The 21,519-nt window shown below is 37.8% G+C and overlaps 1 protein-coding gene across 1 annotated transcript in view; it reads left to right on the top strand.

Annotated features, from left to right (window-relative positions):
* LOC101357370 (usherin) overlaps positions 1–21,519 on the top strand; it is a 276,794-nt gene that overhangs the window by 2,386 nt on the left and 252,889 nt on the right. Inside the window, exon 2 of the mRNA XM_004375958.2 lies at positions 2,974–3,139. Within this exon, the coding sequence (XP_004376015.1) occupies positions 2,974–3,139 (166 nt within the window). The remainder of the gene's footprint in view (positions 1–2,973; positions 3,140–21,519) is intronic.

Below are 21,519 nucleotides of genomic sequence, written 5' to 3' on the forward strand. Positions count from 1 at the left end.
AGTTTATGTAACTAGAATCCAAAGAGTCTTGAGAATTTGTCTCTTGACAAATATATGGCTAGGATAATTTTTTTTTTTCCTCAATCACAGCGGGACACCTCCGTACCAAATTCATCTTCTACTGGCATGGCTTTATATAAATAAGAGAGAGGGTATTTATAGAGGCAGTAGCATATGATTTATATTTTTGAGATTTCCATGTACCAAGGTCATTTCCATTCTCAAAACTAAAATACCCATGGGAATTGGGGGAATTTCAGATGTATTTTACTAGATAAGTAAAACAAATAAAACATGGATTATCCAATTATTGTTTATTCAGGAGCAGAATAAATCCAGTTCCTAAATATTTTGCTACCTGCCTGCCCCTTACATTCATTATCTACCAAAGCTAGTATGTTTACAAGCAAACAGAATAGCAAGGAAGATAATCAATAACATATTAAGAAATGCATTTTCAGTAAGCTTGGGGAAATAAGTCTGCAGTTGGTAAATACGTTCTTGAATAATGGTCAAATTGTCACTTGTAGATTTAAACTCTAGAAAAATGAAAAGAAACAGACTCTTCTTAGATTGTTTAAGACCTGAAATCGGGGGATAAAGAGAACTATTTCTTTCCAGTGACTTAGAAATACGCATCCACGGAAGGATTAAAAAAAGAAGGCACAGTAGAATTTATATAAAACCTTTATTTCCACTTTATGTAAAAACTTCATATCAATTAAACCTATTCACTTAAGTTAAAACAGGATAGTTAAACTCTCATAACTTTATCAGAAAATATATGTACAAAATACAGAAGAATAGAAACTATTGAGTGTTCTCCAATCTTACTCTAACCTTGCAGTTCAGGGAAACAGTAGATGCAAGTGAGAAGAAATAGTTGTTAAGAGTGTTCCCTTTAGGAAATGCTTTAAAATATCTTTAGCAATAATTTTGGTTGACCCATTCTTTGCCCTTTGATGTTCCTCAATTTGATCAGTCACTCATCGTTGAAAAAATTTATTGTGTTAAAATATATATAACAAAGGAATTTGCCATTTTAACTATTTTTAAGTGCCTAGCTGAGTGGCATTACCTGCATTCGCGACGTCCTGCAGCCATTACCGCTGTCCATTTTCAAGAGTTTTACATCGCCCTACAGTGAAGCAGTAACTCCCCATTCTAACGGGGAAGACAGATGGGTTGATATTATACAGAGGGAGCACAGTGTGGTAAGTGAACACGAAGGAAGCCCCCTTTACCAGCCTTGAGCGCGAGAAGGTGCCAGGACCGGACATCATCATGGGGAGGAGTTGACGCCTGAGCTGAGTAGGAGGTGAATAGGAGGAGGGGGTCCAGGCTGCTCCATTACCTGATGAAATTTTCCTTCCTGGGATGCATCACCTTCGTGGGTTCTTGTCTGTGAGAGTCAGACTAGTGTGCATGTTTGATAGCTAATGATTTGGGGAGGTGTTTATGGCTGTTGTTGGTGATATGTCTCTTTAAAAGCAGATCTTTGGGAAGCATCCACTCGGGAGGCTACTAGCAAGCGTTTGTAAGATTCTCTTACTGCTAAAAAGATGACTTGCTAAGTTGAAATGTGATAGAGAGGAAGGTAGTTTGGGTTCACATCCGTTTCTGCCTAGAGGGCACATAGCAGCCGGAAATGGACAATCATGTAATTAATGTAAAATAAATTAGAGTGAATATAAATTGTATTGGTTTCCTAGAGCTGCTCTGACAGAGTAATACGAATTGGATGGTTTATAAAAACAGAAATTTATTTTCTTGCAGTTCTGGAGACTAGGAGTCAGGGTATCGACTGTGTTAGTTCTTTCTGAAGGCTCTGGGGGAGGATCTTCTCCTGTATCTTTCCTAGCTTCTGGGGATGGTGTCCCTTGCCTTGTAGATCACTCCAGTCTCTGCCTCTGTCTTCATGTGGCATCTTCCCTGTGTGTCTCTGTTTCTCCTCTTTTATAAGGACACTTCTTATATTGCACTAAGATCCATCCCACTCCAGTATGACCTCATGTTAACTGATAAATATCTTCAAAGACCCTATTTCCAAAGAGGGTCACATTCCCACAGGTACCAGAGGACAGGACTTCAACATATCTTTTTGGGGTTCACAATTCCATCCATAACAGAAATTAAAATATAAAATTGAAACATAAAAAATGATGTTATATGCCTATTTGAAGGGGTCTTACGGGTGTGCCATTATGACCAGGTCAAAAGTGATCTTTTAATAATTTGATAACTGGCCTGAATCTGGACCTACCACGTCTCAAAATATTCTTCTGTTTTATCAAAATATTCTTTCACTGTGTCCTTAGAAGATTGAACGAGCTTTCCTGCAAGCTGATGAACGTTATGTCGGTGCCTCAGCTGGGCTTCGTGGTCATGGATAGGTAGCTAGTCATCTTACAGATGCTAGCTTTGGCTTCTGCCCACTGAGGATGGGGCAAGTAGAGGCTGTAGCTCTCCATTCTCCATTTCATCTTGGGAATTAAATGGAGCAATTCAGACTTTGGGGCTAGCGGTTTTGAGCTTTCCATGGACACTAAATTCTCTTCATATGAAAAGAAAAAGAAGGATGTGCACTGATGACTCAATACCCAAGCGGGATGTAGTGTGTTGTGCTGTTTCCTGTAAAAGAAATAGCAAAGGACCTAATGAGCCAATAGGCTAAATGTTAGTTTTGCAGAATGATTCAACCACTTTAGTTTTTGTCATGAATGTTTTAATGAAGGGTGTTGAGGCTCTGGGAAATAGATTGTAAATAAGAATCCTATTTTTTTAATTTAAATAAAAGGGCTCTTTCATTGGCATAAAGCTTGCTTTGAATATAATGACATTCAGACACTTCCTCATTGTGCACCATTTTGAGTGGAATTTGGGGGCATTTGACTACCACAGTAATGCACAATGCCTTAGCATGTCTCTTGGTTGGATGCTGACATTTTCTTTCTTTTCTGGTTGCTTCCTAAGGTGTATTATAGAAAAGGCAGTGGATGGGCAGATTGTGTTCAAACTTACAATATCTGAGAACGAGACCATGTTTTATTATCGCACCATAAACGGTTTGCAGCCTCCAATAAAAGTAATGACGCTGCGGAGAATTCTTGTGAAGAAATGGGTTCATCTTAGTGTGCAGGTGAGTAAAATAAAAAGTATTTACCATTTGGTTAAACACAAGAATCTATCTCCCTTTCTCTCTCCCACAAAATTTGAAGCAGTATCTCTTAGATTTTAGGTACGTGTAAATCACAACCAAGGAAGAAAAATATTTAAATGATCTAATGATGCTTCTCTTGATATACCAGCATTTTCCCCTCAAAATAGCTGTAAAAACTCCCAGAGAAGCTTAAATGTAAAGGTATTTGGAATAATAATATCCTGGGGAAATTTTTGTTTTATTTGGCTAGTACGTTTTATTGTGTTCAAAAATGTGTGAGGCCTCTTTTGTGTCTAGTACTAATTTTACTAGTCATGGCAGTATTAAACCCCTGCTTGGTTTTTTACAGCTGTCTTTTCTCACATAGCATCTGATGATGTGAATAAAATTTGGCTGTTGCATTAAAATGCTGACCTTAGAACTAATGAACTTTACACTTCGGATACGCTAAAGGTGTTATATTATTACTTTACTTGTCAACTACAGTTTGTGTCAGCCTTAGAAACTGCTAAAGGCTGAGGTAACTGTGAGATGTGTGGTATTTACAGTCCCCGGAATAGAAGAAGAGTTTGTCTGTTGGTGTTTTTAGGGCACTGGGATAGCCGAATGCAGCCCAAAGCGGCCCTCTCCTTTCATACCAGACGTACAGGGTATGTTAGTTCCCAGTGCAGGCTGTCTCTGGAGCGTCCAGACAGTGGTGCACACAAACCCCATTACCACGAGAGGACACTTGCACCTGCTTTCATTTTATGAAAATTATCTTTGATTTTTCTCACATTATTTTTTCCCTGGTTAGTGAGCAGACATCCTCAGAGAGTCTTGAGAGTTGTTATTTGGCTTTACGATCCCTTTCAGCATAGGAACTGTTGCTGGTAATGTAAACACGCTTTGCAACTATCTTTGTTTTGCCTGATTATAACGGTGCAATTCTGCCATGTTTTGGCAAAGGAGCGCATCAGAGGAGGAAGGGAAGACAATTTAAATATAAATGTAGATAGCAATGCAGGGAGGAAACCATTGACAAAGTAATATGCAGTTGTGTGGTATGCTGCAGTGACTGAGAGATTTAGCCAGAGCAGCTGGCAGAGAGTAGGGTTTCCTTGCCACCAGGGCTCAGGGGGTGTCCAAAGGCGTAGCTCAGGCTTGCATCGGGCCCTGACTGTGGCACATACAGTTTCAATCTACCAATGCTTACCTCTCATTTGCTCAGTAGCTAGCAGCTATGGGACCTACTTGTTCTAGATCTCAGAGTTGTCCATCCCACCCAGAAGAACTCAGCTGTAATATTAAAGATTGAGAAATAGGAACTGCCAAGAATGGGAAGCTGCAGATGTCGCGTAGATGTGTTTCCTGCACAGTTTCGTATCCACAATTACAAAAAACATTTTCTTTTTCACTTGTCTTTTTATTTTGCCTTATTTGTGAAACTGTGCGGTTTTTTGCAGGCAGTAGTACATTAAAATAATTACAAACAAACAATAAAATCTAAATGCAGAGAGGTAACCATTGCTGAGTGAGTCTCCTGGGTGTAAAATGCTCTTAGAGCGCCTGTTGAAATCAGCATTATCATTTCAATACATGTCAAATAGGAGTCATTTCCCAGTTTAGGCAAAATTTCTTTATAAATCTTTAAATCTTCCTCTTCTTTCAAGAAAAGGTTAAAGTACTTATGATTTAATGAGACTGTTTTACATCATAAGTGTTTGAGTATCAAGAGAAACCTTGTCCTTTCGAATTTGTGCAATTCCTTTATTTTTTTGCATAACTTTTTTGTTTACTATTCTACACTTTATATCAAAACTATAAACAAAATATCCATAAACATTGGAAAAATCATTCAGATGAGTCATTTATTCAACTAGCACTTATTGAATGTTTTAAGGGGACCTAAATGCTCAGTATGAGAGTCTGCTTTCATTCAAACGAAAATTAAAGAGCAATTATTTACCCTAAAATGAAAATCTACACAAGGTTCCTTTACACTGAACACCAGTCTGAATACATTTAAAATGTTATGAAATTTATAGTAATTTATATTATAGATGTTCTATAAGGAACGTGCTAATTCCTTACGAGTTGTTAAAAAGTATCGGGAAGAGCAAGAGATTAAAAACCAAAGCAAACCTGTTGCCATCAAGTTGATTCTGACTCATACAGACCCTATAAGACAGAGTAGTACTGCCCCATAGGGTTTCCAAGGAGTGGCTGGTGGATTCAAACTGCTGACCTTTTGGTTAGCAGCCACACTCTTAACCACTGCGCCACCAGGACTCTGAGCAAGGGATTAGGAGTTAGGAAATCTGAGTCAGTCAGGCAGTGCCGTTCTGCGTTCTTGAGAAAGTCACTTGACTCAGTTTTCCCATTTCTGTGATGAGAGGACTGGACTAGATGAACAAAAATGAAGCCCCTTTGAATTCCACATAAAAAAGTACGTGGACTGTGGCGTGAGGCACAGTTTACTGAAGTATGGAAAGCTGAAGAATTATCTCAATAGTTATTGGCAGAGCCAGGCTTATTTGTATTTATTTTTTTCTGTGTCAGCACGGTGGCTGGTACTTGTTGAGAAACATTTTTGGGGTAAATTTTGTGGCCAATACACAGACAAACGCAGCTTGCTACCTTCTGTGTAACTGCAAATACCTTATTTTCACTTGAAACGTTCTAAGGTGCCTCCAAGCACTGTTAGATTTTGCAGACCAGGGACTTCTGTCCTGTAACTTTTCAGTTGCAACAGCCAGGTTACTCAGCAATACGGGAGAACTGAGGAGCCCTGGTGGTGCAAAGCGTAAGTGCTTGGCTGCTAAACAAAAGGTCGACGTTTTGAACCCACCCAGCCGCTCCTCAGGAGAAAAGACCTGGAGAGCTGCTGCCATAAAGATTTCAGCCTAGGAAACCCTATGGGGCAGTTCTGCTCTGTCCTTTAGGGTCGCTGTGAGTCAGAATCGACCGCACGGAACACAACTACACAAATCGTACTAGGCGTAGGATGGAGCACGCAGTCATTAATCCGGTTTAGTCAAGTTTTAAACTGTAAATCTGTACCTAATGTGTACGCATATTCTCACCCACCCCCTACCATAGCCATAAATCGGAGTGTATATTTAGGGTTTGTGTATAAGGAGTCCTGGTGGTGCAGTGGGTAAGCATTCGGGTGCTAGCTGAAAGGTTGGTAGTTCAAACCCACCAGTGCCTCCAAGGAAGAAAGATCTGGCAGTCTGCTTCTGTGAAGATTACAACCTTGGAAACCCTATGGGGCAGTTCTGCTCTGTCCTATAGGGTCGCTAGGAGTTGGCATCGACTTGACAGCAATGGGTTTGGTTTATTTGTTTGTTTGCTTTTTGGTGTATGTATAAGAATAAAATATGTATTCACCTCTTCTCGAGGAACTGGCTCAAAAATCAGAATTTAACTTAATAAGGCCTAGTGACATAACCTTAATGAACAGATTTGACCTTATACTTTAGCACAGACAGGTCACTTGGTATCAGTTTCCCATCAGTAAAATAGGGATTCTAACATTTAATATACAGAAAAAAATTCATTATAAATAAATAAATTCCTGGGCAAAACGATGCCAAGGACAGCCAGAAATACTCAATATTGGTGGTCTAGTTTCCTCAACAAAAGAATACCCAGTATTGTTATGTGATGGATCTAACAGCTTTCCTTCCATAACTAGCTTTTTGAAGCTTCAACCTGTTGGAAGATGATTAGTTTTTAAATTAATATTCATTTGGGGACTTGAACTTGACACAATTGCCAATTTAAATTTCACTTTGGGATTTAATATATTGGCTATTTCAAATTATACCAAGCTGAAATTTGTTATATCATGTTTTTGTACTAAAACTGGAAAAAATCAATTCAGTCTTTTATTATCAAATAGGGAACACTGATAACGTTAGCTGATTTTTAAAGCTTAGTTTTCATATTGAATCAGCACATGCTGTAGTTTCTGCAAGAGATCTTTTTTTCTATTTTCTTTATGAAAATTTTTTTTTTTAAGTGCATAAAAGGGCTTTACTTTAGCAATTTGTTATGGATTGGTAGGTAAAATAAGCCAGAAGTATTTTAGGATTTAAACCAAGACCAAAACCATTGCCGTCAAGTCGATTCTGATTCTTAGTGACCCTATAGGACAGAGTAGAATTGTCCGATATGGTTTCCAAGGCTGTAATCTTTATGGAAGTAGACCGCCACATCTTTTTTCTTGTGGAGCAGCTGGTGGGTTCGAATGGCTGACTTTTTGGTTAGCAGCTGAGCGTTTAACCACTGAGCCACCACGGCTCCCTGCGTTAGCATTTAGTTGCATATAATTTCATAATAAAACCTCAGGATTCCCTATTAAAATATTGTTTTTCCCTGAAGCAGTTCCACACATTTAATAGGACAAAAATCACCAAAGAATCATCAGTATAAATCACCTTTCTAGAAATTATTCTGAAATGCCATAAAACAATTGCTGTGATTTGAAGCTGATGAAATACTGCAACTCTGGAACCAAGAAATGATTTAGCAGTGGGGGTCGATCACATTTTTTTAATGCTATTTCCAGGGCTCCTTGATACATTGACAATACAAGAACCGCAGATGGTTCTGGCTACACATACTGTGAAAAAGAGCAGTTGTTCAAATCAATACAATGAAAGAAAAAATGCATAGCTAAATAAGTTTTAGACATCAATAGATGAGGAATAGGAGTTTCATAACCATAGTTAGTTCATGAAATATGTTCTTTTGATTTATGTATTCAATCTGAAACAGGAAAACTATTGATAGTTCTGGAGAAAAAGAAAATGCAGTTTAACAAACGTGTTAGAATGAATAAACCCAGTTTCTCAATTAATCTCTGGAATGTATGCCCATGTATACACTTTATAAAGGTATTTCCACATCACTGTTGATTGAGGGATGCAATCTTATGGAAGCTTCCCAGCTCAGTTTATTATGCTCTATGTCTTGGGATTCCAATGGGAAGACCACCTCCAATTTCCGTTCCAAGAGACTCTCAATCCATGTTCCTTTAATCATCTTCTTTGCTTCACTATGCTGTGCAGTTTGCAACTGTAATTATTTGTGTGTGTGTGTGATGGGTGTGTTAAACATTGTTTATTTGTGCAAAGGCTCCTGTTTGTATACAGCCAACGAGGGCTTCGAACCGGTTTGTTTCAGTTCAAACCCCTGCTGAGAATTTGCATTTCTACCCCAGATATACTGGATCAAAATCTACATTTTTAGCAAGATGCCCCAGGTTGTATGCAAGAGTAAAAGGCAACAATGGTAAATACCAATACATATACAAGCTTGCAACAGCAGTAATAACATACCATAATGTATGAGTGGCGACATAGGTAGGTATGTAAGCTGAACAGGGGTAGGAGGGCATACGGCAGTATACCCACATACATATGTATGTGTACCTGCTGCAGATATACCCATGTATGCAATAGTGTGCACAGGGGACACAATCATGAAAACTTCTTAGCCATAACCATACACCTCCCAGAGCTGAGATACTGGGCTTGAGGGCTCGGGACTATAGTCTCGGGGGACATCTAGGTCAATTGATATATCATAATCCATATAGACACTGTTCTGCATCCTACCTTGGTGAGTACTAATTAAGGTCTTAAAAGCTTGTGAGCAGCCATCTAAGATACAACAATTGGTCTCTTCCCGTCTGGAGTAAAGAAGAGTGAGGAAAACCAAAGACTCAAGGAAAGAATTAGTCCAGAGGACTAATGGAGCACATGAACCACAGCCTCCACTATCCTGAGACCAGAAGAACTAGATGGTGCCCAGCTTCCATTACCAACGCTCTGACCGGGACCGCAATAGTAGGTCATGGACAGAGTGGGAAAGAAATGTAGAACAAAAGTCAAACTCATAAAGAAGACCAGACTTACTGGCCTGATAGAGACTGGTGGAACCTCTGAGACTGTGGCCTTTCGACACCCTTCAAACTTGGAATGGAAATCACTCCCGGAGATCACATTATAGCCACACAATGGACAGGCCTATAAAACGAACAATAACACCAGTGAGGAATGTACACCTCAGAACAATCAACTATATGAGATCTAAAGGGCAGCATTTGCCCAAAAGCAACCTTCAGAAGGACAGTAGGGGCAGGAAAGCTGGGCAAGTGGACACGGGGAACCCAGGGAGGAAGAGGGGAGAGTGCTGATGCATTCAGGTGTTTGCAACCAATGTCATGAAATAAGCTGTGTATAAATTGTTGAATGGGAAACTAATTTGGCCTGTAAACTTTCACCTAAACAACAATAAAATGTTCAAAAGAAAAGAAAAGAAATGCAAATTCTCAGCAGGGGTTTGAACTGGAAGAAACCAGTTTGAAGCCTTGCAGCCAACTGCATTTCACCTGAGTTAGGAGAGTAGTTTTGGGTTTTTCAAAACTAAGGGTCAAGAGAATTTAATTGAAGCTTTTCAGAATAATCAATTAAAAATGATGATAATAGCTGCCAGGATTGCACACTGTTTATGTACACTGTATTAAACATTGTATATGCTTATTGTTCAAATATTTATATACAGATATACAGATGAGAAAAATGAGGCTTAAGGGAGTTAAATTACCTGTCTAAATTTGCAGAATCTCAAGTGTGTCTGACCTTATTATTACAAATAATGCCATGAACCTAGTTCAATGTGAAGATCTAAGGAGTAATTAGTTTGCAAATGTTTCTGGACCAAAAAAAAAAAAGGACTAACAAGAAATGACACAGTGAAAAATAACTATAATGTTTCATGTATTTACATGATTTATACAAATAATTACAATCAATATACTTTGCAACTATATTTTACATTGACACAAGTGGTTTAAATGGACAACAGTATGTATTTTTCAAATGAAGTTCTGCCTAATATCTCTCTAGTTTATGGTAGTCAGGCAAAGACTACGGTCACTTAAAGAAATAATATTCTCTTTAAGCTATCCTGATCACCTGATCCAAGCCGTGTAAAACCAAGCTTTGTTATGATAAAATATGAACAAGAAGGTATTCTACTTGACTATGGAAAGAGATAAAACAATGCAAGTAAAAATTATTCTCTGTGTATTTTTTAAAAATAATATTTTATTGTGTTTTGGTAAAAGTTTACACAGCCAATTTGTTGTTAGGTGCTGTCAAGTGGGTTCCGACTCATAGCAACCCTACGTACAACAGAACGAAACTCTGCCCTGTCCTGCACCATCTTTACAATCATTGTTCCTTGAGCCCGTTGTTGTAGCCACGGTGTCAGTCCATTTCTCTGAGGGTCTTCTTCCTCTTTATTGGTGACCCTCTGCTTTACCAAGCATGATGTCCTTCTCAAGGAACTGATCCCTCCTGACACCATGTCCAAAGTATGTGAGACATAGTCTTGCCATCCTTTCTTCTAAGAAGCGTTATGGCTGTACTTCTTCCAAGACAGATTTGTTCATTCTTCTGGCAGTCCATGATACATTCAATATTTTTCACCAACACCATAATTCAAAGCGTCAGTTCTTCTTCGGTCTTTCTTATTTATTGTCTAGCTTTTGCATGCATATCAGGTGATTGAAAATACCATGGCTTGGGTCAGGTGCACCTTAGTCCTCAAAGTGACCCCTTTGCTTTTTAGCACTTTAAAAAGGTCTTTTGCAGCAGATTTGCTCAGTGCAATATGCTGTTTGATTCTTGACTACTGATTCCATGGGCATTGATGGTAGATCCAAGTAAAATGAATCTTTGACAATTTCAGACTTTTCTCAGTTTATCATGATGTTGCTTATTGTTCCAGTTGTGAGGACTTTTGTTTTCTTTGCGTTGAGGTGTAACCCATACTGAAGGCTGTAATCTTCAACCTTCATCAGGAAGTGCTTCAAGTGCTCTTCACTTTGTGCAAGCAAGGTACACAGCAAATTAGGTTCCCGTTTAACAATTTTTATGCAAATTGTTCTGTGACATTGGTTACGTTTTTCACAATGTGCCAGAATTCTCGTTTTTGTCTATCCTGTTTGTTCTGTTTTCATTCATCTAGTTTCCCTTCCCCTCCTTTCCTTCTCATCTTTCCTTTAGGGTAAATGTTGACCATTTGGTCTTGTATAGTTGATTGTTTAAGGGAGCACAATACTCATGGTCAATATTGTTTATTTTATAAGCCAATCTATTATTTGGCTGAAAGATGAACTCCGGGAGTAGCTTCAGTTCCAAGTTCAAAGGGTATCTTAGGGTGATAGTCTCAGGGGTTCCTTTAATGTCTGTTGGTCCAGTAAGTCTGGCTTTTTTTTAAGAATTTGAATTTTTTTAATTTTTAAATTTATTTTGTGTTGTTGAGAATATACACAGCAAAACATACATTAATTCAACTGTTTCTGCATGTACAATTTGGTGACATTGATTACATTCTTTGAGTTGTGCAACCATTCTCACCCTCCTTTTCCGAGTTGTCCCTTCCCCATTAACATAAACTCATTGCCCTCTAAGGTTCCTATCTAATCATTTGAGTTGCTTTTGTCACTTTGATTCCACATAGACAGTTCTTAAAAGAGCATAATGCTCACAGCAGGCATTTTTTACTAGTTAAGCTAAACTATTGTTTGGTTTTAAGAAGGCATCGGGATATTTTTGGTTTAAGTTTTAAAGATTATCTCAGGGCAATAGTTTTAGGGGTTCATGTAGCCCCAATGGATCCAGAAAGTCTGGAGTCCATGAAAATTTTAAATTCTGTTCTGTATTTACCCCCTTTTGATCAGGATTCTTCTATAGAATCTTTAATCAAAATGTTCAGTAATGGTAACTGGATACCATCCAGTTCTGGTCTCATGGTGAAGGAAGCAGTTGTTCATGGAGACAATGAGCCACACATTCCATATCCTCCTGTTCTTGACTCTCTCTCTTCATCTGTTGCTCCAGGTGAAAAGAGACCAATTGTCGTGTCTTGGATGGCCACTTGCAAGCTTTTAAGATGCCAGACACTATGCAATGAACTAGGAGATAGAACAGAGAGAAAGCACTAAACATGTTGTTAGGCCAATTAACTGGGATGTCCCATGAAACCATGACCCTAAACCTCCAAACCAAGGGATCAAATCCCACAAGATGTTTCCTTATACATAAGCAGCCTCGGCAGCTACTCTTCTTTTTTTTTTTTTTATTATCATGGTTGTAAATATAACTATCACACAACTTTTGCTAATTTAACTTTTTACAGGTGTACAACTTATGGACAGCGATTATTTTGATCAGCTCTGCACCCCTACCCTTTATCAATGCAATTTCTCCATCATTATTAACTCCCCCTTTACCCCTTGCTCCTGCCCCTGGTAACCACTAATAAACTTTGGTCTGTATTCATTTGCCTTTTCTTGTCTTTTTATATAAGTGAGGTCATACACTGTCTGTCCTTTTGTGTTTGGCTTATTTCACTCAGCATAGTATCCTCAAGCTCCATCCATACTGTAGCAAATGTCAAGACTTCATTTCTCCTACTGGCTGAGTAGTATTCCATTGTATGAATGTACCACATTTTGTTTACCCATTCATCTGTTGATGGGCACTTAGATTGTTTCCACCTTTTGGCTATTGTGAATAGTGCTGTAATGAACACTGATGTAAACGTCTCTGAGTCTCTGCTTCCAAGTCTTTTGGGTATATAACTAGGAGTGAAATTGCTGGGTCATATGGTAATTCTATTTTTAGTTTTTTATTATTTTTTTCTTTAATTTTTTTTTTTATGGTGCTTTAGATGAAGGTTTACAGAGCACATTAGTTTCTCATTAAACAGTTAATACACATGTTGTTTTGTGACATTGATTGCCAACCCCACGATGTGTCAGCACTTTCACCTTCTCGACCTTGGGTTCCTCATTTCCATTCTTCCAGCTTTCCTGTCCCCTTCTGCCTTCTTGTCCTTGCCCCTGGGCTGGTGTGCCCATTTAGTCTTGTATACATGGTTGAAGTATGAGTATTCTTGTTTGTTTTATAGACTGGTCTAATCTTTGGCTGAAGGATGAACCTCAGGAAGGAATTTGAGCTTTGTTCTACATTTTTCTCCTATTTTTTCCAAGACCTTCTATTGTGCCCCTGTTCAGAACAGGTGGTAGTGATAGTCGGGCACCATCTAGTTCTTTTGGTCTCAGGCTTGAAAAGGCCGTGGTTTGTGTGGGCTATTAGTCCTGTGGACTAGTTTCTTCTTTGAGTCTTTGGTTTCCTTCATTCTCTTCTGGTCCAGATGAGTAGAGACCAATAGTTTTTCTCTATGCCTTGTTAAAGGTGACTTTAAGAACAATATTTAGTCAGAAGGTAAGGCTTTAATTTTTGGCCTTTTATTTAGTAATTGTGCAACTCTGGGAAAATTGCATAACTTCTCTAAATGTTAGCATTCCTCTTACAAATTGGAAACAAGTGTAAAACCTGACATTTAGCTTACACCGTAAATGTGACCACGTAAGGAAAATAATGTCTGATAAGGCACTTTGTAGTCTGTAAGTTCCTGCTATGATAGCACTTATAGTCTACTGGGGGGAAAAGACAATCAAATAATCACCCTAGTAAAATCCAAATTATAAATGTGATAAGTGCATGACATAAAGAACCATTTGATCAAGTCACTGTGGTCAAGGAATGCTTCCCTGAAGAAATTATATTAGATATGTGTTCTAAAGAGTAAATAAGAGTCAGTAGGCAAAGAGAGCAGGGAAGAACATTCCACGCATGCACAGCAAAGAGCGTGTGCCAGTACCCTTCAATAAAAACAACGTATTGCAGATAGTGTGGCTAGAGTGCAGCAAGCAAGGAGGAGTATGGTATGAAATGAGACCAGAGCTATGGGAAGAGGCTATGTTTAAAGAACATAATTTGCCAGGTTAAGAATTTTGTAATGGAACTCTATTGAAGTGTTTTAAGTAGGAGGGAGGGAAAATGTGTGACATGGGCAGATAAGATTATCTTGTCATAAAGATCACTCTGGTTGTAGTGAAGGAGACCAGTTTATTGAGGACAAGAATGGATGTAAGGGGGTTTTAGGGTACTTGTGGTCCAAGTAGTCCTTGAGTAGTAAAATAGTTAATGGGCTTGGCTGCTAACTAAAAGGCTAGTGGTTTTAATCCACTCAGAGGTGCCTCAGAAAAAAGCCCTGGGGATCTACTTCTGAAAAACCAGCCATTGAAAACCCTATGGAGCACAGTTCTACTCTGACACATGAGTGGTCATGAGTCAGAATCAACTCAGCTGGCACTGGTACTGTGGTCCAAGTGAGAAATAAGTGTAACTTGGACTGTGATGGCAATAGCAGATTTGAAGAGAAGTGGTCAGCTTTGACAGTTGTTTAAGAATTAAAATCAAAGAATTAGTGGATGGAAGGAATGTGGAGGTTAAGGGAAAGAGAGACAACAATGGGCCACAGCTTTCTAGCTTGCATAACTGTATGAATAGTGATTTCATTCGCCCCAATAGAAACGCTGGAAGAAAATCTGATTTTTGATAGTCAGCACACATGAACTAGACTTCAGCTCAGGACAATAATTCTCAACTATCAAAATCATTAGAGTCACTGAGAAACTTTAAAAAATATGCTGATGCCCAGAACCCATTATGTCTTCATTGGTCTGGAGCAGGGTCCATGACTGACTGATTTACTTACTTTTTCTCTGTCTTTCAGTCTTGTTTCCTCCCTCCCTCCCTTCCTTATTTCCTCCCTTCCTGTCTCCTCTCTCTGTCTCTTGCTCCCTCTCCAGGTTGAGAACAATTGAACACTAAGTATAAACAAAAAATGATCCAATTATTTTTTGTAATTTTAGAATATTCAGTTAAAATTTTCAGGGGTTATTTCATGTAATCTCTAGAAAGCAGAATGAAATTACTATATCTGAAATGTTTATTACATATATGTGCACATATATAATTATATATACAATTTATAAAAATTAATAATTTTTCACCAGTGTAATTAGATAATGGGAAGATTAGCTAACCTCTTAAAATCTTTTCATTCTTCGTTTTTTTTTCCCCTAAAAAATAAAACAATTCTCCCTTTGGCTTATAGATATCTAAAGTGCTGTCTTGAACATATACCTTCCTTCTGCATCCGGAGCAAATACACCTGCTTGGAATACTTTTAAATGTTGCATTTTAGAGAGAGAAAAACCCAGGGAAACAATACGGGAAAATAAAACTATTCAAGTTCATGTATTCTCCATTCCATTACCAAGTGATGCGGACCATAGGCCAAATTCTGCCCTGGATTACATATATGCTGTTTGTTCTGACTTCAGCGGGAATTGTTGATGTATAACTAAAGGCATCAGTTAGCCGTTTGGGCACAAAAATGCCTAACCACAAAAAAAGCAAAAATAATCTAAGTCTTATTATATGGGGCTTTTAGGTGAAAATGATATAATATAAATGACAATTCCATTAGATAATACATATTTTAAAAAACACTACTGTCAAATTGTAACTATTACAAATTTGACAGAATTACCATAGTGGCATTTTCAGGACTAGAGACTGTTGAAAGAAATAAGTGAACATTGGAAAATACCTTTCTTTTTATAGCAATTCTCTATTTTAGTAGTGTAGTTAATAAATGCATACTGTAATGTTTGTATATATTGAAACTTTTTAGCTATTGGTTGGTAATCAGCCATTTTCTAGCAGAGATAAATAGTTTCTAAATTCTTGTTCAAATATCAGTTTCTAAGTGTAAATGTTAATTTATTCAAGTCTTGCTTTAGTTTTGATTGGAGGTGTTTCCATAGGACAGGTGTTAGCTGCCACCTAGTTAGCTCTCACTCACGGTGACCCCATGCACATGGAACTAAAAGCTGACTTGTCCTGTGCCACCCCTATAATCAGTTGTGGATTGGACCATTGTGATCCATAGGTTTTTCATTGGATGATTTTCACTGGATGATTTTTGGAAGTAGATCACCTGATCTTCCTTCCTAGTCTGTCTTCATCTGGAAGCTTCATTTAAACTTGTTCAGCATGATGGCAACACACAAGCCTCTCCTGGAAGACAAGTGGCTGCATATGAGTGCCTTGACTGGGAATCAAACCCCGGTCTCCTAAATGGAATGTGAGAATTCTACTACTGAATTGCCAGTAGATTGATACCATTCAGAATGTGAATGTTAAATACTGAAATGTGGGATGTGGCTGAATAATGGCATATGATCATTTTACATGCATTAACTAAACAAAACTTTTGTTTTGGTGTTTACATTTACATTGGGTGTTGTCATGGTTTGAATTATGTCCCCCCAAAAAATGTGTGTATCAGTTTGGCTAGGCCATGATTCCTGGTAGTGTGTGATTTTCCTGTATGTTGTAAACCCGCCTCTATGATGTTAATGAGGGAGGATGGGTGGCAGTTGTGTTAGTAAGGCAGGACTGGATCTATAAGACTGGATTGTGTCCTGAGGCAATCTCTTGAGATATAAAAGACAGAAGTGAGCAGTGAGACAGGGGGACCTCATACCATCAAGAAAGCAGTGCCAGGAGCACAGCGCGTCCTTTGGACCAGGGTCCCTGCACAGAGAAGCTCCTAGTCCAGGGGAGCACCGAAGAGAAGAAGGCCGACAGAGAGAAAAAGGCTTCCCCTGGAGCTGACACCCTGAATTTGGACTTTTATCCTCTTTCTCCCTCCATGCTGTTTCTCCTATTATAATATCTCATATTCCTGTGCTACATTTGTTATAACTGATTAACCGATACTGATACATTATTATTAACTAAAGCCTATAATTTACAGTCGAGTTCACTCTTTGTGTTCGACAGTTCTATGGGTTTTGACAAATGCGTAATCTCATGTGTCTACCATTACAGTATCATATTCATCTCTCCTCCCCTTCCCCTGACACCCTGGAACCCACTGATCTTTTTAATGTCTCTCTAGTTTTGCCTTTTCCAGAATGTCATACAGTTAGAATGATAAAGTGTGTGGCTTTTCTGGACTGGCTTCTTTCACTTAGTAGCATGCATTTAAGATTCTTCCATGCTATTTTGTATCTTGATAGCTCATTTCTTTTTATTGCTGAATAATATTCCATATGCACCATATGTAACAGTTTATCTATTCACCTATTAAAGGGCATTTTGGTTGCTTCTGTTTTTTGGCAAGTATAAATAAAACTTCTATAAACGTTTGTGTGAAGATTTTTGTGTTGACATATGTTTTCAGGTCATTTGAGTAAATACCTAGGAACATGATTGCTGGATCTTACGGTAGGTCTATGTTTAGCTTTGTAAGAAACTGCAAGACTGCCTTGCAAAGTGACTGCCATTTTGCATTTCCATCATCAATGAATGTGGGTTCCGGTTGCTCCACGTCCTCACCAGCAATTGATGTTCTCAGTGTTTTAGATTTTAGCTGTTCTAGTAGGTTTTTAGTGGTATCTCACTGTTGTTTTAATTGTTAATTCCCTAATGGCATATGACATTGAGCATCTTTTCATTTCTTATTTTCTGTCTGTATATCTTCTCTGGTGAAGCATCTAGTCAAATATTTTGCCTATTTTTAATTCGGTTGCTTGTTTTTCTTACTGAGAATTCATTGTATAACTTGGATGCAAGCCCTTTATCAGATATATGTTATGCAAATCTTTTCTCCCCGTCTCTGGCTTGACTTTACATTCTGCTAGCAGCGTTGTTCACAGAGCAGAAGTTTTTAATTTTAGTGAAGTCCAATTTATCAATGTTTTCTTTTTTGTATTGTGCTTTAGGTATTGTGTTTTAAAACTCATTGCCACACCCAAGTCACCTAGATTTTTCTCCTATGTTATCTTCTGGAAGCTGTATAGTTTTACATTTAATATTTAGATCTGTGATCCATTTTGAGTTAATTTTTGTGAATTTTGTTGGATTTGCATGTAAATATTTCACTATTATGCTTAAATATGTGGTATTGTATTTTTTATTTCAAATTCCAATTTTTTACTGATACTATATAGGGAAGCAATAGACTTTTGTATATTAACCTTTATCCTTATTGTAATTGCTTATTAGTTCCAAGAGGTTGTTTGTTTTGACTTTGTTTTTGCTGATTCTTTGGGATTTTTTACATAAACAATAATGACATCTACAAAGAAACACAATTTCATTTCTTTTTTCTCAATCTCTATGCCTTCTATTTCCTTTTCTTGTCTTACTGCATTAGTTAGGACTTCTAGTATAATGTTGACTCAGGGTAGTAGAAAGGAACATCCTTGGTTTTTTCCCAGTCTTAGAGCTAAAGCATCTGATTTCTCACGATTAAGTATAATGTTAGCTATAGGTTTTTTTTAGATGCTCTTTATCAAGTTGAGGAAGTTCACCTCTTTTCCTAGTTTGCTGAGAGTTTATGCCATGAATGAGTGTTTGATTTGTTAAAATTTTTTTCTGTATGTATTGATATGACCTTAGGATTTTTCTTCCTTAGCCTATTGACATGAGGAATTACATTAATTGAATTTCACATGTTGAACCAGCCTTGAATACCTGGAGTAAATCTCACTTGGTTGTGGTGTAGAATTCTTTTTATATGTTGTAGGATTTGATTTGCCAATATTTTGTTGAGGAATTTTGCATGCATATTAATGAGAAATATCGGTCTATGATTTTCCTTCCTAGCAATTTCTTTGACTGGTTTTAATATTAGCATAATATTGGTCTCTAAGGAGAATTGTTGATTTTCAGTTTTTCAGCTTTTTTCGTGTGAGGATCAGAGTGATGACTTCCATGTAGAACCACAGGCCAGAAGTGCGTGTTCCCTTTTGAGTTACTTTTTGTATAAGGAGGGAGGTTTAGATTGAGGTTCATTTTCTTTCTTTCTTTTTTTGCCATGGAGTTTAATTGCTCTTGCAACATTTGTTGAGAAGGCTATCCTTTCTCCTTTAAATTACTTCAGCACATTGTTCTCCAAAATCAGTTGGGAGAGCTGTGTGTGTTTATTTCTGGTTTCTCTGTTCTGTTCTTTTGCTATACGAGTCTATCCCTTTTCCAAAACCACAGTGTTTCAGTTACTATGAGACTTAATATCTGGTAGAGCAGCTCCTCATACTTTATTCTTCTTTTTTAAAATTGTTTTTACCTGTATCATGACCAGTGTCTTTCCATATAAATTTTAGAATAAGCTTGTCTATTTCTCCAAAACACCTTATTGGGATTTGGGTAGGAATTGCATTAAATTTATAGATCAATATGGGAGAACTGTCATCTTTACTATGTCAAATCTTCCAATACATGGGCATGGTTGGTCCCTCCATTTATTTAGCTCTTTGACTTCTTTTACGAGTATTTTGTGATTTTCAAGATACAGAGCCTGTGCATGCTTTGTTGTTTTTATACATGTGTTTTATTTTCCTTGGAATGATTGTAATTGGTTTTGTGTTTTAAATTTTGGTTTCCTCATGTTCATTCTTAATATATAGAAATACTTCTGACTTTTTGTGAGTTGCTTCTGTATCCTGCAACCTTTCTGAACTCTCTTGTTAGTTCTGGAAGTTCTTTTATAGATTTGTTGGAATTTTCTACATAGATTAATCATGTCATTGGTAATTAGGAACAGTTTATTTGTTCCTTTCCAATATGTACATTTTTAAAATTCCAACATCTGATTAATCTCTGTGATGTCATCTGTTGATTGTCTTTTCTGTTCTCACTCAGGTTGTGATTTTTGTAGTTCTTGGTGTGGCAAGCGATTTTTGATAGTAACCTGGAGATTTTGGAAATTATATTATGACACTCTGAGTTTAATTTAATTTTCTTTTTAGCAGGCTGTCTCCATAGTGAGGTGTAGCACAATGGCCAGGTGGATGTGTATGTTCCTTTTCTGGCAGTCCATGGTATATCCAATGTTCTTCACCAACACCATATTTCAAAGGCATCAATTCTTCTTTGGTCTTCTTTATTCATTGTCCAGCTTTCACAGGCATATGAGGTGATTGAAAACACCATAGCTTGCGTCAGGTGCACCTTAGTCTTCAAAGTGACATCTTTGCTTTTGAACACGTTAAAGAAATCTTTTGCAGCAGATTTGCCTAATGCAATACATTGTTTGATTACTTGACAACTACTTCCATGGGCATTGATTGTGGACCCAAGTAAAATGAAGTGCTTGACAACTTCAATCTTTTCTCCTTTTATCGTGATGTTGCTTATTGATCCCGTTGTGAGGATTTTTGTTTTGTTTATGTTAAGGTATAATCCATACTGAAGACTGTAGTCTTTGATCTTCATCAGTAAGTGCTTCAAGTTCTCTTTACTTTCAGCAAACAAGGTTGTGTCATCTGCACATCATAGGTTGTTAATGAGTCTTCCTCCAATCCTCATGTGGCGTTCTTCTTCATATAGTCCAGCTTCTTGGATTATTTGCTCAGCATACAGATTGAATAAATATGGTAAAAGGATACAACCATAATGCACAACTTTTCTGAATTCCAACCACGTGGTATCTCCTTGTTCTGTTCGAACCACTACCTCTTGGTCTATGTACAGTTTCTGCACGACCACAATTAAGTGTTCTGGAATTCCCATTCTTTACAATGTTATCCATAACTTGTTATGATCCACACAGTTGAATGTCTTTGCATAGTCAACAAAACACAGGTAAACATCTTTCTGGTATTCTCTGCTTTCAGCCAAGATCTTTCTTACATCAGCAATGATATTCCTTGTTCCACGTCCTCTTCCGAATTCAGCTTGAATTTCTGGCAGTTCCCTGTCGATGTACTGCTGCAACGGCTTTTGAATGATCTTTAGCAAAATTTTACTTGTGTGTGATATTAATAATATTGTTTGATAATTTCCATATTCTTTTGGATCACTTTTCTTTGGAATGGGTACAAATATAGATCTCTTCCAATTGGTTGGCCAGGTAGGTGTCTTCCAAATTTCTTGTCACAGACGCGTGAGCGCTACCAGCGCAGCTTCCATTTGTTGAAACATCTCAAATGGTATCCCGTCAGTTCCTGGAGACTTGTTTTTCGCCAATGTCTTCATTGCAGCTTGGACTTCTTCCTTTAGTACGATTGGTTCTTGATCATATGCTGCCTCCTGAAATAATTGAATGCTGACCAATTCTTTTTGGTACAGTAACTGTATTTCTTCCATCTTCTTTTGATGCTTCCTGCGTCGTTCAATATTTTGCCTATAGAACACTTCAGTATTCCAACCCGAGGCTTGAATTTTTTCTTCAGTTCTTTCAGTTTGAAAAATGCCGAACCTGTTCTTTACTTTGTGGTGTTAGGCAACCCTTTTCCTGGTCCTTTGTCTAGGGGAAAGAGGCTTTTCTTGGTTCTTATTTTGTCTGTGCCTGTTGGCAGTTCTCAGTTGGAGGTTTCTGAAATGCCCTGTTCTGGGTACATGAGAAGCAACAAGGAAACCTAGGGTATT

This window comes from Trichechus manatus, unplaced genomic scaffold (genome assembly GCF_000243295.1).
Source record: "Trichechus manatus latirostris isolate Lorelei unplaced genomic scaffold, TriManLat1.0 scaffold00039, whole genome shotgun sequence".
Taxonomy (NCBI): Eukaryota; Metazoa; Chordata; class Mammalia; order Sirenia; family Trichechidae; genus Trichechus; species Trichechus manatus.